Source organism: Falco peregrinus, chromosome 6, assembly GCF_023634155.1.
Source record: "Falco peregrinus isolate bFalPer1 chromosome 6, bFalPer1.pri, whole genome shotgun sequence".
NCBI lineage: Eukaryota > Metazoa > Chordata > Aves > Falconiformes > Falconidae > Falco > Falco peregrinus.
In genome coordinates this window covers 21,664,691-21,679,617 of record NC_073726.1, presented here as the reverse complement: position 1 = coordinate 21,679,617, position 14,927 = coordinate 21,664,691, and the positions used below count along the sequence as shown (strand labels likewise).

The 14,927-nt window shown below is 59.8% G+C and overlaps 1 protein-coding gene across 11 annotated transcripts in view; it reads right to left on the bottom strand.

Annotated features, from left to right (window-relative positions):
- Nucleotides 1–14,927, bottom strand: part of SBF1 (SET binding factor 1) — an 87,730-nt gene that overhangs the window by 4,614 nt on the left and 68,189 nt on the right. For 3 of the 11 annotated variants that reach the window (XM_055808043.1, XM_055808045.1, XM_055808044.1), the window contains 23 exons: nt 14,764–14,862; nt 13,941–14,145; nt 13,466–13,578; nt 12,805–12,954; nt 12,598–12,666; nt 11,886–12,044; nt 11,428–11,687; nt 11,003–11,175; nt 10,705–10,778; nt 10,407–10,602; nt 9,823–9,950; nt 8,479–8,654; nt 7,804–7,881; nt 6,115–6,254; nt 4,310–4,517; nt 3,967–4,163; nt 3,718–3,855; nt 2,604–2,696; nt 2,213–2,290; nt 1,414–1,598; nt 1,137–1,313; nt 402–503; nt 134–319 (listed from right to left, as the gene is read on the bottom strand). In XM_055808043.1, the coding sequence (XP_055664018.1) occupies nt 134–319; nt 402–503; nt 1,137–1,313; nt 1,414–1,598; nt 2,213–2,290; nt 2,604–2,696; nt 3,718–3,855; nt 3,967–4,163; nt 4,310–4,517; nt 6,115–6,254; nt 7,804–7,881; nt 8,479–8,654; nt 9,823–9,950; nt 10,407–10,602; nt 10,705–10,778; nt 11,003–11,175; nt 11,428–11,687; nt 11,886–12,044; nt 12,598–12,666; nt 12,805–12,954; nt 13,466–13,578; nt 13,941–14,145; nt 14,764–14,862 (3,384 nt within the window). The remainder of the gene's footprint in view (nt 1–133; nt 320–401; nt 504–1,136; nt 1,314–1,413; nt 1,599–2,212; nt 2,291–2,603; nt 2,697–3,717; nt 3,856–3,966; nt 4,164–4,309; nt 4,518–6,114; nt 6,255–7,803; nt 7,882–8,478; nt 8,655–9,822; nt 9,951–10,406; nt 10,603–10,704; nt 10,779–11,002; nt 11,176–11,427; nt 11,688–11,885; nt 12,045–12,597; nt 12,667–12,804; nt 12,955–13,465; nt 13,579–13,940; nt 14,146–14,763; nt 14,863–14,927) is intronic. The other 8 variants (XM_055808047.1, XM_055808049.1, XM_055808052.1 and 5 more) reach the window with 6 other exon arrangements.

Below are 14,927 nucleotides of genomic sequence, written 5' to 3'. Positions count from 1 at the left end.
GAGCAGCACGGGTGACACCTCCCAGGACCCACAAAGTGCAGGCTGACTCCAGACCCGTTCCCCGCACACAAGGAGCCAGCCCTGGTGCTGGGGGAGAGCCAGCCGGTGCAGAGCTGGCGCACTTGGAGCTCACCTGATGTACGCAGTCCAGGAACTGCAGGAAGATGGGGGCAAAACCGCTGCTCTGACTGGCCAGGGTCTGGGCTCCGCGATGGCTGAAGCGGTGCCCAAAGGACAGCCACTCCTTCTCCACAAGCAGGCGGAAGCCCTCCAGTGTCCGGTAGTAGGGGTCCGACAGCAACTGCACTAAGGAGACCACCTGCAGGGACAGCGGGGCTCGAGATGCTCGTGGGGAGACGGCCACGGGTAGCTGTCACATTGGGCAGCTGTCGGGCTCCTACCTGCGTGGTGATGTCCCAGCCGTCCTCCAGGCTGACCAACACAGAGGAGCCCGTGTCCAGCAGCTCGACCACCAATACCGAAATCTGCAGGATCTTATGGATCTGCCAAGGTAAGGGCCAAGAGTTACTACAGTGCAGCAAACTCCTTTGCTGGACGTCGTGCAAAGCCACCCTTTCTCGTGGAAGCGGATGAGCCGAACGAAGCAGAGCACAGAGGTTATGCAGGGCCACAACACAAGGCCTCCGTGTTCAGGCCCTGTGCAGCACCCTTCGTCAGCAACAGCAAGGCCAGCGGGGCACCACCGCTGCACCCCAAGCGGAGCTGTGGGTCCCTCACTCCCTCCAGCAGCCAGAGGGTCCAGCCCCACAGCAGCTCCACAGTGGGACCAGTCCCACAGAGCAGCAGCTCCCTGGGTCACCCTGGCTACTGCTGGCACGGCCCTACACCAACCCCTTCACAGTGTTCCGCCGTCCTGCAGATCCTGCCCCGCTTCCCCAGCCGGCAGCTGCCGCAGACACCCGCAGCTCTCGTGTCCAGCGCCGCAGAGCGGTACTCTGGACTATTCTATCCTCATTTCTTGCACCAACCTTGTTCCCTTAGCATCTCCCACTTCATGCCACAGTGATGCTCTGGAGAGGGCACCTGGACCCCCATTCTCACTTTGCCAAGAGCAACAGTCAACAGCAAAGACTCCTACGGACGAGGGCCCCTCCAGGCTTTGGGTGACAACTGACCTGGGACAGCCACTCGGACTCCTCCAGGGACCGCAGGTAGGCGACACTGGGGTCAGTGGAGGGGCAGCCAGGCACGCAGGCCTTCATCAGCTTCTTGAAGCTGGCCTTCACCTGCCGCACGTCGAACACCTCGATGGGAACCACCTCCCAGTGCTGCAGCGGGTCCGGTTTCACCCCCTGAGGGAGGAGAAGATCAGCATCACCCCGAGACACCCCCTGAGCAGACCCACCACCACCCATCCTTCCCAAGGATGCTGCTGCCAGGTGTCAGGGTTACCTTCAGCTGTGACTTGTCCCCGATGATGTAGAGCGAGGCCCGGTGCTGCCGCAGGAAGCTGGCCTCCGAGGGGGTGCCGTTGTGCTGGGCACCCAGCAGGTCTTTCCCGGCCAGGCGTGACCCGATCTCCATGTTCAGGGCATAGCTGCTTATGCGCCCGCCGGCTCGGATGCTGCCCCACTTGCCTGCAAGACAGCCAGCAGTTAGGCTGGGGGCCCCTGGCTGGCTCGGGGGCTGTGCTGGCATCTGCGTCCCCCCAGCCGGGCTGGCCCAGGGGCCAGCAGCTCGCCACGAAAGCAGGAGCCGAGCTGCTGTCACCCCAGCACCCTGGGAACACATGCCGGGAAGGTGCTGGGAACCAGGTTTGCTTTTGCTCCTTCTCCTTGCTGGGTGCTGTAGGATCTCCTGCCTGGTGGATGGAGAGACCAACACCAGCAGCTCCACGCCCCATCACCTGCGCAGCCCACAGTGCACTCCTGCGCCCACACCACCAGGACCTGCCCCTTCCCCACCAGCCAGACCCCGTCCCTGGCCACCACCACCCAAGCACCAGCAGATGCGCAAGGAGCCTAAAGCAAACCTGAGAGGACACTGCGGGATCAGCTGGGGACTGGCCCGGTACTTACCGCCGGCACCGCGGGCCGGACCAAGCCGGCGACATGCTCAGTGGAGGCGTTAGCGGGCTGCAGTGGGGGGTTACTGGGGCATTAGTCATGTGAAGGGTTGGAGTGTGTGTGTGGGGGGGTCAGTCGGTGAGGTTAGCACCCGGGTGGCGGTTAGGCGGCTGGCGGTACCGTACCTCGGGGCGTCTCGCGGCCCTTCGCTGACACGCACTTGGGGGTGGAGAGAGTGATGACCCTAGCTCTGTGACCGAGCCCTGAGAGCACAGGACGAAAGCAACCTCAGCGAGGGCAGGGGGGCGAGGCGGACCCACGCTCTCGCTGGGCAGATGCGGGCCGGGCGGGAAGAGGCGCCCGGGGACCCAGATGAAGCAACTGGAGCAATGAGTGGGATGGATGAATGAGATGGCTCTGGGGTGCTGCAGCGGGTCCCTCCCTCCCTCCCTGCAGCTGCCCCACGGCAGCGAGCTCAGGGGGAGCAAAGGGGAAGCATCTACTCTACAGCAGCTGCCCTGAGCCGGGGGCCTTTGCCAGGCCCCCACGAGGCAGAATTCACTCGCACGTCCTCACCTCCGCGGCTAATAGTACCAGGCCCATCGTCCTTCCCTCCCATCACCTGCTTCATGAGCGATCCCAGCTTAGGCTGTCTCTTGTCGGAGAAATCTGTAGCACCAACAAAATGTCAGCTCTCGGCCTCTGTGCTGCTCCAGAGGGGCCCTCCCTCCTTGCCTCCCCACAACTGCTCGGGAGGGAGGGGAAGGGGCCAAAGAGAGAAAGCAGCAGCAAGCAGGAGCACCCGGGGCCAGGACCAGGAGGCCAGCGTGCGGGAAACACCTTCCAGCTGGAGCCACAGCAAAAAGGCACCAGGCGCAGCAGTGTGAGCAGGGGCCTGTCCCTCCTGCAACTCTGCCCCAGGCGCTTTGCACTGCGGGGGGATCACCCAGTCACTGCCACAGTCCGGCAGCCCCCTCGCCAGGTCTCTCCCCTGCCACCCCCAATGCCGCTCTGACCCTCTCTCCTTCAGCCGTGGCTCCGGGCACGTCCCCCCACGCCAGGGAAGAGGCCTCAGAGGGGCTTTCAGCAAGCTGCCTTCTCCCCAGGCTGCAGGGAGCCCTCGGCTGTTCCCCCCCAGTCCCCCTGGCCCTCAGTCAGCTCTGCAGCAGCGATGGGGTGGAATGGCTGAGACACAGGATGAATGACACCCGAGCACGGCAGGGCAGCACGGGCAGCTTTGCCCCGGCAGGAAACGACAGGCTGCTCGGAAGGCAAGGGAGGCAGCGACTTACCAAGGCTTCCCGTGGCAGACCCCGAGCACTGCTGCTCGCTGCGCTGGGCTGCAAAGGGTGCCGAGGTCGCAGCTAGCAGGATCTGTCCCCACCCTGTCCTCAGCGAGCACCTGGATCCGAGCACAGTCTGGGGCTCCCAGTGCTCACAGGTCCAGGGCTACCGGATTTCCCAAAACCCATTCCCACCACCAGCCACGGAGGCCCAGCTGGAGCTGGGAGCTCTGGAGAGCGCGCTGGAAAGGCTCTGCTGCCTCCTCCGATGGGAGTCTGGAGACAGCAGCTCACCTGGCTGCCCAGGCTCGGGGACGGACGGCACGACTCATGGCGGGGGCCCTGCGCACACCAGCAGGAGCCCTCCTGCATCCCTGCTGCTCTGCAGCGGTGGCCGCGCTCCTCACCTGAGCTGTTCATGTGCGCAGAGGTGAAGCCGCTGAGTGTGTTGCGCCCGCTGGCGTCGGCGTAGTGCGGCATGGAGTTGATCACAGCCTGCAGGTACTTCTCCTGCTCCAAACTGGTGGAGTCCGTCTGCGAGGGGCCTGGGAGGAGAGCCACGAGCGTCACCACTCTGCCACCGGCACGGGACCCGAGGAGGGGTCTGCAGCCCACTCCCGGCACGGGCGCTGCCCAGGGGCAGAGGGGACGAGCACCTGCAGTGGGGGCGTTCTGGGACTTGAAGAGGCCCACCACACCCTTGCCGTGCAGCCCCCCCGAGCGCAGCAGCACGGCCTTGGTGCGGGAGTTTCGCCAGCACACAACAGGGAAGCGGTTCTGGCGGTAGCAGCGGGAGATCCGCTGGATCGTGTTGTCCTGGATGCTCTGCGGCACGATGAGCAGCCCGGGGTAGCTGCAGGAGACAGCGGAGGCTCTGCAGAGCCCGGGGGGGAACGGTGCAAGCCCTGCCCCCAGCTCCCACAAGCCAGGAAAGACCCTCGCTGTCCTCTCCTGACCCTGCGGACCCCCCTCCTCGGCCACGGCCCCACTGAGGCTCACCTCCGGCAAATGGCATACATGCGGTTCACAGTGGAGATGCGGAAGGGCTCGTTCTTGGAGCGGGTAAGGCTGCTGCTGAGGGTGCCCAGCCCCATCCGCTGGTAGTCGCGGCAGCAGGCTCGCTCTACCAGGTGGTTGATGGTCATCTTATCTGAAGGTTTAATGGTGGTAGTGGGGGTCAAAGTGCTTCGGTCCATCTCTTCAGACACTGTGGAGACAGAAGGGGAGCCTGGGTCTGCCCTCGGCAACAGGCACGGTGTCCCACATGCAGCTGGAGGATGGGCTGGAGGCATCTCCCAGCCAAGCAGACAGCAGAGGGCAGGAGCTCCCTCCCACCACCTTCATCCAAAACAGGAGAGCTCAGCTGCCCTGTCCAAAGGGCTGGGCACCAAAGCTTAGAATCAGAATGGTTTGGGTTGGAAGGGATCTTAAAGACCATCTAGTTCCACCCCCCTGCCATGGGCAGGGACACCTTCCACTAGACCAGGTTGCTCCAAGCCCCATCCAACCTGGCCTTGAACACTTCCAGGGATGGGGCAGCCACAGCTGCTCTGGGCAGCCTATGCCAGCGCCTCACCACCCTCACAGTAAAGTTTCTTCCTTATATCTAACCTAAGCCTGCCTCCTTTCAGCTTAAAACCATTCCCCATTGTCCTGTTGCTACAGGCCCTACTAAAAAGTCTGTCTCCCCCTTGCAGCAAGCATCTTTACTTGTCAGTTACAAAACTTGGAACTTTTTTACAGGTTAAAAGCGCAGTGTCAGCTGCCTGGGTACTGACTGTCAGAGCAGATTTCTTTGGTGCTTTCACATCGCATGATACCACCGAGAGATGAGGAACAGCCCAGCACCAATCGGTCCAGAGCTCCTCCACCACACTGGTCTCATCTCCTCCCTCAAAGGAGAGCAACCTCCTGGGAGAAGAGGGCAACACAGGTGAGACCTCGGCTCCAGCAAGGCTTTCAGCCTGGAACACTTCCATCCAGGCAAAATCACTGTCAGGTGGACACAACCCTTGGTGGCTGCCCTCCACACACAGCTTTCCTAATGCTCCTAACGCATTTCCTAATGCCAGAACTAGAGAACAATGATGGATCTGAAAGATCTCTCTCTTCTGGGCCTGAACACAGCTGGTGTTTTTTGCTAATAACTTCAATGATGGACACACCAAAGGCTGTGTAATGGTTGTGACAGAACTCGAGCTGAAAAGCACTGCAAACAAACTGGGGAGTGAACAAAGGGAAGTGAACAGAAGGAAAGATCGAAAATCGGCCACGTCAGTCGGCCAGACCCGCCTCACACGTGGCAGGGGGGACTGGTCCCCACAGACACCACTTCCCACTGAAACCCTAAATCCCATCCACCACATCTTCTCTGACAGGCCTTCCCACCTGGAAAGGTTGTAGTCTTCAACGCAGAGGACTCCTGTCTCTTCCAGTTCTTTGTTACTCTCAAACCAGTCAACCTCTTCTCACATGTAACCTAACCTGCCTTGCTGCAGCTGAAATCTGCGACTTCATCAGAGGAGCTGAGGCCACAGACCAAAGGACTTGCTCCTTTCTGCAGGGCTTGCTAGATATTGGAAATATGTCGAGTTGCCAACTGGCCACCACCAGCACACGAGAGCTGGCAGACTGTCGAGAACTGGGAGAGACAACCCCAGTGGTGATCCTCTGCACCAGGGAAGCTCCCACGCCTGCTCCTCTGCAGAGCGATGGCCGAGACCTCTCCTAGCTGGAAGATGCTCCTGCTTCAGCAAGTGCCCCGCTCCCCACAGCCTCCCTTCCCTGCTCAGGGTGCTCCCAACCTGAGATCTCATCCTCGTTGTCCTCTGGGAAGTGCTGGCTGCTCCGCTGCTCCCACATGGGCGGCGTGTATTTCTTCCGTGTCACGTACTGGCGGCCAATTGTTTTCTTGGCATTTTTCACCAGGTTTTTGGAGAGCGTCCTGGAACCAGAGAAGAAGCTGAGGCCAGGTGACACCACCTCCCCCGCGTGCGTGACCACAGCCCAGCACGGCCAGAAGAGCAGCCCCTGAAGGGTTAGAGACACCAACACTCAGTCACACCGAGAGCAAAGCAGAGACAGAGGCATCCCTCACCACTGGCTAGAGGCATGGGGTCAAAATCACTGTCACCACAGGAGGGGAGATGTCACCTGCTAGCTCCCTGGTAGGGAGAAGCTGGCTTCTCAGCTGTAGGAGGCCACCAAGCCAGAGGCAGAGCCTACAAGAGCCTACAGCGCTTGCCTTCTCCTGGCTGGATGGCGCAGCCAGGCTGAGCAGGTGCCCCAGCCTCCCGACCCGACAGGAGGCCAGCCTTGTCCCGAGCTCTAATGCCATCACCTCCACATGGGAGCTCCCATCAGCAGTGACCTGGCCTTGTCCCGAGCTCTAATGCCATCACCTCCACATCGGAGCTCCCATCAGCAGCGGCCTGGCTCAAGTCACAGCAGGGGACAGGGGATCCACCCCGGGGATGCTGCCAGCCCGCCCTGACACAGGGCTGCTCCTCACCAGGCAGAGGGGAGGCAACTTGTGGAAGGTGACCTGCTCAATGCCACATAAGGGACAGGGAGAGCGCGCAGCTGGGCTCAGCCACTCCCGAGGGCAGCCTGGGGAAAGCAGGGAAGGGACACCTTCCAAAACCCACAGGTGATTAGGCTGCATGGGTACAACAGGCTTTGCAGACAGAGCTCCAGCAGGCAGGAATTCCTGAAGGCAGGAATGGCCTGCCCGCACACAGGACCTCGCGCTCACCACTGTCTCGGTGAGCCCCTGGGCTCGAAGGGGAACAAACGCAGGACATGTGGGACATACAATAGCCAGGGAAGAGGCCACATCCAACCCAGATGCAAAGATCTCTAGAAATTCACCTTATCAAGACGGGCCAGAGTGAGAGTAGCAGGTCCCTTGTTTTGCTTCACAGAGCAGTTGGTGAGGAAATCCAACTGCTCCCTACATTTACCAAGGGAGGGGAAGCCTCAGGACCAAGGGAGAATGCCGTCCTGAGAAAAAACGCTCAGGTATGGAGGCTAGGAACGGGAGGGCTTTCTAACCGGAGGAACAAGATTTGCAGATAGTGTGGGGCACTGGAAGCAGACTCGGAGGGGGGTGACAAAGCACACCTTGAAGTTCAGACAGGCTTCTGAGACTGTGCCCAGGCCCAGAGCTGGACCCGGCAGCTCTAGAGGTCTCTGGAGGTTAGCAGTACAGGCACAGCTCCCTCAGCATGTCCTGGGATCCACCAGTGCGCCACAGAGCACTAGGATGACTGACCAACCAACCGCCTCTGGAGGCCACGGTGCTGCGACAGTGACAGTGCACACCCCAAACCTGAACGTCAGACCGGCAGCTTGGAAAAGGGCATTCCCCGAGTGACAAGCCCACAGCCCAGGTCGCATGCAGAGCAGGTGAGAAGAAACCCTGGGAGCAGTGAAGGCTGCAGCCTGAGCCAATGCCACCTCGCAAGCTCCCGCCCAGGGTGAAGGCATCTTACGTGGTTGAATGGCCAAGGTGCCCAAGGGACATGACCCCCACTGTCAGGCCCTGGAACATATCGGTCACCTGCTGGGAGCTGAGTCACAAACACACGGGAGAGATGCTTAGACTCCAGGGCACACCAAGCGCGAACACAGCACCAACCAGACCCCAGCGCTACAGCGTCGCTGAACCTAGCCACCACGTGCCGGAGCGGGGTCTGGCCACAGGTCAGCACCATGCGCAGAGCTTTGCCGCTGCCCCTCAGCACTCCCCATCCTCCGGCACAGCAGAGTCTGCTCTCGTGCCCACTGGAACCTCTCCCATGAGACGTCTCCTCGGGGCTTGCACTGTTTTGGCCTGGGCAACAGGGCTGGGAATGCCACTGAAGCAAACACCCTGCTCCTCGAGTTTGACTGGTCCTCTGCGTGGAGCCAGGAGACCGCTACCACACGTGCAGCATGTCCCCCCACAAACAAGTGGAGATCCTGAGCAAGGAGAGGTCTGAGCAAGGTTGGCTCAGGGACCCTGACCTCCAGCTCAGGAGTCCATGCCCCAGCTTTTCTCGAGTGACCCCTGCTCAGCAGCTCGCTCTGGGTGGACTGGAGGAGGGAGAGGAGAAGCCCTGCAGTGCTCGAAAGGGTCAAGCGCATCCCCACGTGCCGGTCTCCCCACGGCACGATGGCACGGGTACCTGAGTGAGGGGTTCTTCTCCTTGGCCTTGGGCTGCATGGCTTGCTTGGGTGACTGGCCCACAGTGAAAGCAAAGGTGCCACGCACGTGCTGGGGGTAGCGCAGCTTGTGCAGGTGCTTCCTGAAGATCTCAGCGCTGTCTGAAGCCACCTCCTCATCAAAGGCAATCTTCAGCAACTGCAGGAACAGCAGAGAGCAGTCACGGCACACAGCTGGGCCAGGGGACTGGGAAGGGCTCTTCCCACAGCACAGGGCAGAAGAGCTCAGATCCCAGTCGGGAGCAGCGACTGAGATGGGCACAGGCCAGGCTGCCCTGTCTGTCCGTCTGTGCCAGTTACTCTGTCCCACACCCTTCCTCCTGCAAAGCACTCTGCATCCAGCACCTCCGCTCCTGTTGTGTCCCTAGACTCAGTCACCGCGGCTCTGAGCACGCAGACAGTGTTTTAGCTGCTCTCCTCCCAGCATTGCTTTACCTCCATAAGTCTCTCAAAGATGGAAAATGTTGAGTAACTACTTGCATTGTCACATCTCACCCTACGGTATCTCTCTCCAAGATGTGCTACAAGGTTTTGCAGTACCACCTCCCAGGGTGCTGTGTGGGGACATCTCACGCTTTCTCAGTGTTCCAGCAGCTACTGGAGCAGCTGGAAAGGAGCCCTGAGCTCATGAGCAAGAAGTTGATCCTGCATACAACAGGACTGCAACTGGAGCACCTCCCCTATGAGGACAGACTGAGAGAGCTGGAGTTGTTCAGCCTGGAGAACAGAAGTCTCGGGGAGACCTCAGCCTTTCAATACTTAAAGGGGCCTACAGGAAAGATGGGGAGGGACTCTTTATTAGGGCCTGCAGTGATAGGACAAGGGGGAATGGCTTTAAGCTGAAAGAGGGCAGGTTTAGATTAGACATAAGGAAGAAATTCTTTACTGTGAGGGTGGCGAGGCGCTGGCACAGGCTGCCCAGAGAAGCTGTGGCTGCCCCATCCCTGGAAGTGTTCAGGGCCAGGTTGGATGGGGCTGGGAGCAACCTGGTCTAGTGGAAGGTGTCCCTGCCCACGGCAGGGGTGTGGAACTACATGGTCTTTAAAGATCCTTCCAACCCAAACCATGCTATGGACCACAGCCTACTCCTTGCTCTGCAAGGGGGCCTCTAGTTCCACCCCTCAGGTGCCCTGTCACCCGCAAGGGGTTGTCTTTAATCCCCCCAAACCACGTCAGCCTGGGCAGTGCCTTGTCCCAAGGGATGGTGCCAGCCGTGGTCACATACCAGCTGGGTCTCCCCAGCAGCGTGCTCCTCAGCTGAGACAGTGCAATGCAAAGGAGCAGCGCGCAGCCCCACGCTGTCTCACCTGGAATGTGCACGAGCGCAGCTGCAAGCCCTCCTGGATGAACTGATCCACCTGGGCCTGGATATTGATCTTCTTCTCTTTGGTCAGTGAGGCGATGGGGAAGGATCGGATCACCACCTGCTCCCCCACTGGGCACAAGCACGGGAACAGGTTAGCCGCATCCCACTGCCTCGCTCCAGCACAAAGCCAGGCCACGCTGTGGCCTCAGTCTCCTCAGTGGCCATCACCACAGAGAGCCCCGTAGGATAAAGCAGCCAGGCACACTGCAGCCAGTCCATGGCGACTTGCAGATGATGCCTAGGATGGGCATGAGTAATTTATCGTCTGCCAAAGGTGGACAGCAAGAGCAACCACCTCCTTTGTGGTACTGGGTGCAACCATCAAGCTTGCGGTGGTTGCGGCAGACCCCAGTAAGACCTAGTGCTGGCTCGTCACTCGCCCAAAGCAACCACCTGAGGCCCTTATCGGCAGCTCCTGCAACAAGGTGAGCTGCAGCCACTGCTCCAGGAGAGCTACCAGCCACCTCCTCCCCAGGCACCATCAGCCCCTGAAGACAGAGGATGTGGTGCAGGCAAGACCCTTACCCAGAGGGTCCGTGGGAGTGCCTTTGAAGATGATGCGGTAAGTGGTGAGGAAGATGGCTCCTTCTGCAGGGAGAAGAGGTGGACCACCAATATTCCCTCCAGCAGCTTCTTCCCGTCCATCAGGCATGAGGTACACGCGGAGCCCTTCCATCACACACTCCTCACCCACCAACAGGTTGGGACGCAGCAGCTTTGGCTACAGGGATGTACAATAGGAAGTTCAGACCAGTGGAAGGGGACATGATAGCCACACACAGCACCAGAACCTCTCCCCGGCTGCGGCAGGCCAGGTCCATACCTTCTGGATGGGAGGAAGCCTCTTGCTCTCCCTGTGCACGGCATCCAGTGTCTCTATGTGCATCTGTACAATATCTGCGGACAAACACAAAGGTAAGAGACTGTGAGCGAAGTCCTGCCCTACACACCACCCAGGCAGGCTGCCAACCTGCCCTGCAGCACTGCGTGTGCCTTCTCTTGGCCTTCCCACCACTTCTTGCAGAACCGTCTCTTGAGCAGACCCCCCCCCGTTGATACGGAAGGGTCCCCAGCGAGGTGACACAGCTGCCCATTCCCAGCACTGCCGCAACGTGTATTACCAGGGATCATGACATGCAGCCCCTTGAGGTGGTCGTTGGTGACTCCACTCTCTGTGCAGACTTTGTCCACAAAGCGGTTGATGAATCGCACCACGTAGTTGGCCACATCAGAACTCTCTGCATCCTCAAATCCACTTTCTGTGTCATAGCTCTCAGCCACACTGCCAGCAATGCTGCCGTACAGGAGAAGGGAAGAGTTAACCCAGAACATCTCTCCGCTGCTGTAACTCACACGAAGCAGAGCGCAGAGGAGTTTCCACTCCTAATACAAAACACCCCTGGGGCACTGCAACCTGCATCAAACCCCAATGGCAGCTGAATGATCCAGATGCCCCAGGCACCGCACCAAGAAGCTCCCATCCCCAGCTCTGGTTGCTCTGGTGCCCCTGCAGCACAGCCCTACCAAGCCTTCCAGCCCTGCTCACCTGTTGGTGACGAAGCTGTTGCTGACACTCTCCACGTCCCCCAGCCCAGAGCTGCGGAGCAGGCGGTTCTTGCTAGTGTCAAGAGGCAGCAGCAGGTAGCTCATGCGGTTGGCGTAGTGGATGGCCTGGCTGAAAACCGTGCTCTCCTCCTTCTGGATGAGCTCCTGCTGTTTCTCTCGGCTCATGGTGGGCCAGAGCCTCAGCTGCTCCGACGCTATCTCCAGGGCAGACTTGGCTTCCTGTGGCCCCTCTGTGCTCTCCTGAAGGAGTTGGAAGCAGATGTCAGCCGTCTGCACGGACAGGGGACCTGCCAGCCTTCACCCCACTGTTCCCACAGGAATCTCCCAGAACCAGGATGTAGTCCCTCAGGCTGGTTCAGCATCCTTATCAGCCCGTGGACCTCTGGGGAGAGCTGCAGCAGTTCTGCAGGGACACTGGCACTGTGGCCACTTCCTCACCTCATCCATGTGGTTCTCCTCGTTGTTGTCCAGGTACAAGGCTCGGATGTGGTTCTGCACATCGCAGTAGAACATGGCCTCCCAGAACTGGATGTTGGTCCACACCACATGCTCCTGCACACAGCTGTAGGCAAACTGCGTGATGCCCGGGCTCAGTTTCTGAGGAAGCAAAAGGTGGAAAAAGAGTTTCATATAAACACGGCCTCTGTGCCAAGGTCTCCTCTCCAGGCAATCCTTGCTCTAGCCTGTTGCTGGGAGTGGCAACATACCCTTGGGCCTGCAGGAGGGATATCTGCATCACAGCTCCTCCAAGCATCCCCTGCAAACTCTCCTCAGACTTGCCCAGCACCCACCCAGAGCCCCGCAGGGCCTCACGCTACGGATGCTTTACAGGAGGTAGAATCTTATCTCAGCCCAGCTCGACCAACAGATCGGGCTGGCACTTTGGAGCAGCCCCAGTTTCTGAGCGCCCTTCCCGCAGGTGTTCCAGCTATCTTTGGAGTCCTGGGTCAAGACTGGTGCAGCCAGCCTGGCCAGCCTCGCAAGCGGTTGAAAGCTACTGGGCAGGACGTTGTACTCTGAGAAGCACCGAGGGGACAATACGCCCTCAGGCTGGCTGCAGCGCAGGCTCCCTGTCCTTCAGCCTGTGGCCTCCAAGGCCTTCCGAGTCTGCAAGGGCCGCACAGGGGGTCAGGATACTGCAGGTACTCACTCGGCAGAAAGCGGTGACCAGCGGCAAGAGAGCGGCTGCAATCCCATGCTCGTCCATGGCGGTGCAGTCCTGGGGAAGAGCAGAGATGTTAAAAGGGGATTTGCTGCAAGACCCCCTAGATCCACTCCAATTCCTGCACGGTGCTGTCTCCCACATGGGGAGATGAGCTCCTTCTGAAGCGATGCGCTCTCCCCAGCTCTCTCCTACCTGCAAACAGCAGTTCATCATGCGGATTATGAAATCAAACTGCTGGTGATCCAGCACCGCCCGGTTCTGCTGCACGTGCAGGTTCAGCTCCTGGGTCAGGCAGTGCCTGGCTGCTCGGCCCTTCATGGCACGCAGCACAGCAGGGAATAGCTGCAGAGCAAAAAAGAAGTCATGTAGCAGAAAGACAGGGCCCAGTGGAGCTCTGGTCAGGCAGTGAGTTCAAGGTCAGCACACAATGAGGAGGTGCAGGACAGGCTTCATGTCCTGGTTGTGCTGGCTGAGACCAGGGTGTTTACAGACAGTCATCCGCACTCGGATGTGGAGGCGAACCAGAGCAAAATTCCGCATCTGGCCAGCTGGAGCACAGCCCTGGGAGGTTCCTGCTCAGGACCTCAGCCCCATTATCTCTGCGGGACAGACCCTGTGGGGCACCGGGAGACACAGAAATAGTGCTAAGCTGGTGCAGTGGAGTGATCAGCCAAAAGCCCAGGAACACAACCAGGAGGAGCAGTGCTGAGTGGAGAACATATGGCAACAGAGCTGGGCAGCAGAGATCGGGACACAGGCAGGGAATGTCCACTCCAGCCTGCCAGGGAGGAGCAGCAGAGCAACCCCCCGGCTCTCCCCCCCTCAACCACCAGCTCTTCAGGGGCCCCCTCACCTTTTTGGCTTCTAACATTTTGTTTTCAAAGACGTAGGAGATGCAGTTCCTGACCACCTCCAGGCGACGGGCACTGTTGGCCAGGGCGTTGCCGTTGCGCTCCATGATGGCAGCTGGGGAGAGAACTGCCTGTTAATTCCGTCAGGGCAGGACTTTCACCCCTGGGAGGGGAGAGACGGGTGCCCCCTCCCCTGCTCCACAAGGGCAAGGGTCTAGGCTCCAAGAGCTCATGCTGGAAGAATACTACGGGGCCTTCACCCATCCTCTCACACTGGCTGGTAAGACTCCAAGGAGCTCTAAGCAGCCCAAGGGGCAGAAGCCGACAAGGACAGTGCTGCTGCTTCTCCAAGGCACATTTTGCTCATGTGGGACCCTCAGACATGCCGTAGTATGAAGAGGAGCCAGCAACACCATGGTAAAGCTCCTCCTGAGCAGGGTTTCTCACCACAGGGAAAGGCCCTCTGCACACACGTACCAATGGGGGGTCCCGATGGCACCATGCATTTCTTCTCTGCCTTCACAGCAGGAGGAGCTGTCTGCAGCTTGGCAGTGGCCTGGTCGATGATCCACTGCACTGTCCCCTCATCCAAGTGGGGAAAAGGCTTCTGGTGGAGGCGCAGATGACAGCCTTCCGTGGGCTTCTGCACCTTGTGCATGGTCACCGCGGGGTACGGGTTCTCCTGGCACAGCAAAGACAGTTTCTTTTCAGGCGTACGTCTGTATCATGTGTCCTCTCCCAGGCCAGGAGCTACAGCAAGGCAGCCTTCAGCAACCTCGTCTGCTCTGAGGCCAAATGGCCTCCCAGCTGGTATCTACAACCCCCAAAAACCTACAGCCCTAAGGGCAGGATGTCTGGGCAGCAGTGCTGGCATGCTCTGCTCCCAGAAGCTGCAAGAACAGCTCGCTTTGGCCCTGAACACAGCCACGAGCAAAGCACCATGCAGGAGCTCCATCCTGAGATGGCCAAGAGCCCCACAGGCACTGCTCTGCTTTCAGAGGACCTTCACTGGCCTGCCCTGGATCAGACGAGCACCGTTGCTGCTCTGGAGCAAAGGCATGGAGTGCATGATGCCCAGGCCACCTGAAACCGAGGAATCCCACTCCTGGGAGCAGCTCACACCAGGCCAGACACTTCTGCGCACATCAGCAGGTGCCCTGCCACATGTGACAGCACAGGGTAGGACAGGATCACCCACCACAAGGATCAGTCCCAGCAAAAGCTTACGGAGGGAGGACAGACCAACCAGGGCTCCAACCCAAGCTCTCCCTGCCCCATCCCTCGGGTCTCCAAGACTCACATTTTTGTAAAGTTTCTCCGCCAGCTCCTTGATGTGCCGCAGTATTTTCTGCTTGTTCCCCTCTTCTGCACGCATGCGCTTCACTTCGTAAGCCACAAGCTGGGGGAAGAGATGGGTGAGAGGAGCAGCTGCCTGCTGGACAGGATCTGGCCACCCTTCGCATC